The sequence below is a fragment of the Musa acuminata genome, chromosome BXJ1-3 (assembly GCF_036884655.1).
Source record: "Musa acuminata AAA Group cultivar baxijiao chromosome BXJ1-3, Cavendish_Baxijiao_AAA, whole genome shotgun sequence".
Lineage (NCBI taxonomy): Eukaryota > Viridiplantae > Streptophyta > Magnoliopsida > Zingiberales > Musaceae > Musa > Musa acuminata.
This window is the reverse complement of record NC_088329.1, coordinates 36,554,128-36,560,902: the sequence shown is the minus strand read 5'-3', so window position 1 is coordinate 36,560,902 and position 6,775 is coordinate 36,554,128. Positions and strand designations below refer to the sequence as shown.

General features: G+C 39.7%; 1 protein-coding gene across 3 annotated transcripts; it reads left to right on the top strand.

Moving 5' to 3' along the window:
- The first annotated feature begins 1,811 nt into the window (after window positions 1-1,811).
- Window positions 1,812-6,775, top strand: LOC135626963 (ankyrin repeat protein SKIP35-like). 3 transcript variants are annotated; one of them, XM_065132827.1, is made up of 5 exons: window positions 1,812-1,970; window positions 2,241-3,163; window positions 3,343-3,781; window positions 5,001-6,041; window positions 6,225-6,775. In XM_065132827.1, exons 2-4 carry the CDS (start codon window positions 2,580-2,582, stop codon window positions 5,793-5,795), a joined length of 1,818 nt encoding a protein of 605 aa, XP_064988899.1. In that variant the 5' UTR covers window positions 1,812-1,970; window positions 2,241-2,579; the 3' UTR covers window positions 5,796-6,041; window positions 6,225-6,775. The 3 variants fall into 3 exon arrangements, with proteins under 3 accessions (XP_064988899.1, XP_064988908.1, XP_064988918.1); XM_065132836.1 differs by lacking the exon at window positions 1,812-1,970 and adding an exon at window positions 1,992-2,127; XM_065132846.1 differs by lacking the exon at window positions 1,812-1,970 and having other exon boundaries at window positions 2,178-3,163; window positions 6,225-6,365; window positions 6,464-6,775.

The window sequence follows — 6,775 nt, the reverse complement described above, 5'->3', positions numbered from 1 at the left end:
TGAGCTAAGGCGAACAGGTGGTTTACCCCTTAATTTATACGAGCGAGAGATAAAAGTCATATGCTTGGAATTCCCGTTCTCTCCTACTCCGTCGCTCACCTGCCTCGTGAATGGAAGAAATATCTGATGGGCCCCTCAAAAAACTCCGGTGCGAAACGGGTGACTGCACGAATAAATCGACGCATTTTAAGGGGATGGATGTTGGGCTTTGGGTCAAACCCAGTCGGGGGGCTCCGGCCCAAGACGTATCTTTCTTGGGCCAGAATGGGTCCACGACATGAGATGCGGCTGTAACCAATAAAACGTACCACGTGATGTTGAACCTAAAAAAAATTGAATCGAATTGAATTGGACCGGATCGGAAGGTTGGACCGGGAAAATTGGAAATTGAACCCTTGATCGGCTCAATTAAACCCCATCTCTAGTTTTGATGTCTTTAATTGATCTCTAATCTAATTAGTCAGTAATAGTGTTCTTTGAATTGGATCATATAACATATATTCTAATTTGCTTCAATCTTCTCTTATCTTAACTAATATAATATATATTTCTTTATTTACATCTTTATCTCAAGCATTTTAAATAATTTTATTATTTCTTTCATTAACAATTTTTTATATGCATATGATCCCAACATTTTAATGAACATTGGTAGCTTATGTACTCCATTTGACATGACATAAATCAATACTTTGCATTTTAAATTAATTTATAAATATATTAAGCACGTGTCAAAATATGCAAACACATTTAAAAAAATAAAATATAAGTTTCCCATATATTTTCAAAAAAAAAAGGAACAAAGTAATTGAGACCTATTTTCTTGCTAATAAATATTTAGATTTTTTCTGCTCCATCTACCTTAAAAAAAATAAAAATAAAAATAAAAAGTTGCAAAATAGACTGTAGGGAAGAAAGGAATTAAACATTTTCCACTCTCATATTTATACAAATATTTTTTGACACTGACAATCGTCCTTTTTTTGTTTTGATTAATATTAAAATGTGTCTTAGTGGAGACTCCTAGAACAAAATATTTCATGATTCTCTAGCCTATGCACCAACCAAATGTACAAACAACACAGGGGATGTGTCATGCATGGATGTGATGATGAGTCATTAGGATTCTCTCCAATTCCACATTCAATTGCAACCTTCCATTCTCCACTTCTCTTCCTTGAAGATTGTTCTAGACAACCATTTGAGTTTGATGGACTCAGATGCTTGTGGATGAAGCACACACTGGAGAGAGAAGAATGAGAGACACATGGACAGGTGTAGAGGGAGAGGAGGAGATACCAAGTGTAATGATTGAGGTGGGCCACAGAGAAACTAGATAATTTGAGTGGGTCCCATCCAAGTGCAAGATGGAGCCTTTAGAGAAAAGGAAGAGCAATAATAATTGCCAAAATCTAATAAGTTGGAATAAGATGGAAAAGATGTGAGGGAAATGCATATATATATATATATTCCAACATAGTGACATCAAAACATCACTTTCCTACTGGAATGAATCTATGTTTCTCTTTCCTCACCCTTCCTTGAACTCATCAATATTGAAGGTAGAGAAGAAAAAGATGCAGCTTAGTTTTATTTGAAACCTCTTATTTGAAAGAACAGGTGATATCAAATTCATAATGTTTTGATAAATAAATTTGGTACATTATAATTATATTAATATTTTAGATTAAAAAGGATTTGATAATTGAGTATGACATATTAGGTGTAAGATTTAGTATATGAGTATAACAAGTTTGTAATTATTTTGGATGAATATTATCATATAGTTCATGCACAAGAGATAGAAAATACAAAATTTATGTGACAATTTTTCTTAATTATGATCAAAATAGGGTGAAAATTCATGATTGTGTTGGAATCTGTTACAGTATCTTCAAAATGTTGATGATGAGCAAAATAGAGTTGTCTTCTTCCCTCTCTGTCTCCAATTTTTTGGTGCCAATCTCGAGGTTTGTTGTTTACTCTCTGTTGAAGCTACAAAATCATTCCTTTTTACTCTATTCTATTCCTAAGCACTCCCCCTTCCCCTTTGCTGCCATATTCTGCTACAATCTCCGTGATTCCTACATTAAAAAATGGTTTTTTTAATTGGTTTTCTTCTCATTGGTATCGTCATCTTTGTCCTTTCACACAAAACCCTTTTTTATCAGTTCGTTTGGTTCTATGGGTGCTGGGATGAATCGGATTCTGGTTTTGAGCTTTGCTTTCTCCCTTTGCAGGCCCTCATTAGCTCGCAGACTGAGGACTTGGGTTATCGGTGGTCGTCTCTGCAAATGCTTGATGGTGTAAGAGAGGGGTTGCCGGTTGTGTTGTGGTTGTGTTTGGTGGATGCTTGACGCCTCGGCGGTGGAGGCGGGAGGGATACCATAAAGGTCAGATCTTTGGGGCAATTTGATTCCGTCAGCCTCGGAATTTCTTGGATCTTGCGATCGTGTGTTCGAGAGGCCGCTGCTAATGACGGAAGTGGTCGATTTGGTTGCAAGAACTTGTTGATTATATTTAATTTGATTACAAAGGTTGGATCTTTAGCCGGAAAAGGCAGTTATTACCTGATCGCAATGACCCCGGAGGACTGTATGTGTTTGGTGAAGGAGAGGCAGCCGGAGAAGGAAGTGGATGAGAATGGAGGGCTCGGGCCTGCGCATGATGGCGATGAAGGTGAAAGGGTGGATGGAAGCAATCACTTGTTCTTGAGAGAAGCTCCCATTTTGACGGAGGAATCTCGAATCTCCAAAGATTACAGTTGTCAGGACAAGAAGGTTGGAGCAAGGGAGGAATTGGTTCTTCGAAAGGACATGTGCAAGCAGGGGACGAAGCTCAGTAGGCGTGATCGGGTCGAACTGGGTTGCCGGTTTCAGCGGGCAGTGAGCTCTTGCGATTGGGAACTTGCATGGAACCTGCTTGTGCTGGCCAAGGCACAAGCTCTGAATGATGTGCTCTGCGTAGCGTTGGACTCTGTATGGTTCTTGACAACGCACGAAGAACTGGATGGCATTACTGGGTTGATCAAGAAGATTATTGGCGACGGTGCGAATGATTTCACCAGGGCAATCCTTAGGACGTCGTTCCTGGCTTCGTGTGTTTCTGCCTGTCAAAGCAAAATGATGAATTTGACGGATGCAGTGGGTGTCACGACCCAAAGGTAAGTTCCCTATCGATTCTGAGACCCATTCTTTCACACCAGGTCTCTTGATTCTGTAGGAGATATCTTAGGGTTCCTATATAGATAGTGAATGGTTTATATATTGGCTATTTTGAAGGTGAAAAAGAAATCAAACTTTGTTCCTATGAACTTGAGTTACTCTGTTGTTTCTATGTTAGGTTGCATGAGCGTCTGCAAGAATGTCAGGGAGACGAGGTTCTGAAGGTCGCAGCAAGTACCAAAGTTCAGAAATTTACAGAATGGGCTCTGAAATGCATCAGATTTCACTCTCATTATCAGGAGAACAGGGGACGAAGAAGAAGAAACCAGAGTACGATCGTCGAGGTCCAACTTCAGTTGTCAGCTTTCAAGACATTCTTGGAACTTGCTGGTGATCATCTTACAGGAAAAGATTTTACCGAGGCTTTTGATGCAGCATGTTTCCCTGTTGCTCTCTTCTCGAGCTCATTTGACCCTGGTTGGGCATCAGGAATCTCAGCAATTGCAGTCCAAGGGTTATTGGGGATGCTGGTAGAGGGTGGTGCAGACAATGTAAACCAATGCTTTCTGGAAGCTTCAAGATTTGGGAGTACCGAACTCGTGCGGATCTTGCTTCAGGTAATTAGTCTTCTTTTAGTTTATGTAATCTGAACACACTTGTGTAGTATCTTTACTTTGTTCACTAGTTGACTATCATTTGCACCAACCAACATTGTTCTAATGTTAGTAGAAAGCGCTCGACACGAAGATCAAATGTAAAAACAATCACCTGCTATCATTTTGAAAGTTGATGTTGTTGGAGTATAAGTTGATACATTATTAGACTTTCTCATATATATAGAGTTAACCTTTTAGATGAACTCTGCAGCAAATTCAACAAAGTTTCATATCTGGGCATTCAATTTTCAAGTCTTGAAGCCCCACAAAAATAAAAAATAAAAAAAAGATCTAGCCCCAACCACATGAGGGGAATAATTTAACTTGCTACATCTACTAGCCTAGCGTTCAAATAATTTAACCTGCATTGGTGAGAGCCTCATGCAGTGGGCCGCCTAGTATTCACTGTTTGAAACTAATGTTAATGACAGGTCCTTCCAAATAGTTTGACCTCTTAAAATAATTCAACACCCAATCATTATTTTATCACTTTTATCAGTCGATCAATTGTTCAACTTCTAGGAAACTATTTTTTTCTTCATCTAGTGTTTCACCAAATATGAGTTTTTCTATGGCACTCACTAGCCTTTACTTCTTGTTTTCATTTTAGCCCATATTTGGGAAGATTAAAAGCACCTGCAGTTGATTTTGTTGGGATCTCAAGTTTACTAGGATCAAGGAGATTCTTTCTTTTCTTCTGACTCAACATGTGATGTAAAATTGACAGTGACTTAAACGAATGGCAGACATCACAAAGACAAATTTTGGTTGATAACTCTATTGACCATGAAAGTGTTAACCATTTCACAGTGAACGAGGATGTCCTGTACGAATAGTCTGCTAATCACTTGCTTGAAACAATTTCTTTATGGGCCTGAACACTTTTGGCCTTCTCTTTTACTTATTAAGATGCTTGCATTTGCTTTTTTGATTATTGTACTTGAATATTGAGATATCCTCTCTTTTTTTATTTTTGAATGTATGAATGTCATCAAACCAATGGTGTATCTCAATATATGTATATATAATCTGTTTAAGTAGTATGCTTTTCGTGAATCTCAAGCTTTGGTTCCATATCTCTACATACCAACTGTCATATGACAGCTTGGCAACATGTTCGTAAACATGGATTTAATGCTATCATCTTTATGGCCTCCTAAATATGCTATTCCTTATCCAGATTGCTCAGAGGAATAGCTTGGACATTGATGTTGATCTTGCACTTGTCTTTGCCTCTCACTACTGCAAAATCAGAACTATGGAGTGCTTGGTCGAAGAGGGAAACGCAGCCAACTTACTGGGTCCTCTGGTGCGAGCATCTGAGAGAGGGTGCATGCAGGTTGTCCAATGGTTTGTTAACCAGGGATGTGGAGACATGGATCTCTGCCTGGCCTTAATTGCCGCCACCTCTAGCAGCCACTTAGGTGTTTCTGCTTATCTTCTCTCACAAATTCCACATCATGTCCTTTCTGCTGTTAGCATCGAGATTCTAAAGACGGTAAGCGAGAGAAGTCGAGGATCTCTCGATGGTGTTGCCTTTCTTCTCTGCAATGACTTCCTTGGTGACCCTACTGCAACATATGCTGTGGCTGACAGCATTGCAAGCTCCAATGATGAGGTTGTGGCACCTGAGTTGAGGGCTTTTTTGAAGGAGCACTGGTCTGAGGATGCATTTGCTGAAGGATTGAGCTCTGGTCAGGACCACTATGTAAATTTCATGAGGATTCTGCAAAGAGGTGGCTCACCCATCTGCCTAATGGACCTGCCACCACCCCTGGTGACTGCCATTGTATACAAGCCTCTGTATAGGGAGTGCACGGAAGCAGGTGGGAAATTGCTACCTCAAAAACTAAGAGGGAAGCTTGTGGAAGCAGCCAGTAGGCTTGGTGGCAGGCAGGTGGATAACGATAGCCCAGCAAAAGAGCTTTTGGCAATTCTGGAGCATCACCTGCCCCGCCATTTTCTGCCACTATGACAACTGCTCACTTGTACACACTCGTAAGGAACAGCAGATGAACTTTGCTTTAGCCCTTTGATCCACGGATTCCCTATGCCTTTTTTCCTGTGTCTTAGTGTTCAGAGTGCCGGAATAGTTACAGTGGGTGTCACAGACATCCTATGGTAAGTTCAACACAGTATATCTTGATCATCATCATTCGGGTATAACATCATGAGAATATCATTTTGTTCGGCAGCGTCATGTCCGTATCTGACACACATGGTGAGTTCACAGCTTCCACCCTTGATGACTTGAGAAAGTGCAGTTTCTTTAAAATTTGTCATCAGGCATAGCCGAATAAGCTGTTCATAATAACAATTTAGAGGTTTTGTGTGTTTTTTTCTTGCTGCCTTGCTTTCCTTTACATAATTGCAATTAGTTTTGACCATCTTGTTTGCTTTGCAGGATTCTCTTCTGTTGGTAGATGTGATGTCATGCACTCGTAGCGGGTCACAAAGTAGCCTAATTCCTTCCTCATTGAGTCACTACGACATCTTTCACTTTGTGCATATCTTATCCTCTCAATTTTTTATGCCTGAGTCATGGGTACTTTCTTTCTGATTTACTTATGACAAGCATCATTACATCTAGAAGCTTGCATCGAAATGATCCCGCAAAAACTTCTTTCCTGTGTGCTATATCAGGCAATGCTTCTCCATGCTAAATGGATCATTTAGAGATCACCTTGTGCATCACCAGCTTCACTCGATAGGATGCAGTTACCGACCGTAGCAAGCATACTGATACCATATGAGATCAGCATATCAAACAGCCGATACCTTCAGAACATTTTCAAGGCTTTTGATGCCATATATTGTCTCTTTTTGATTGATTTCATCTTTTACTTAGCATAAGGTTTGATAGCTGAAAAAATGGTAATTGTTACTGGATGTTATAGAAGACTTACTGTCCTGATTTCAATAATCTAAACCAGTTCTGATTTATTTCTGTGGTTA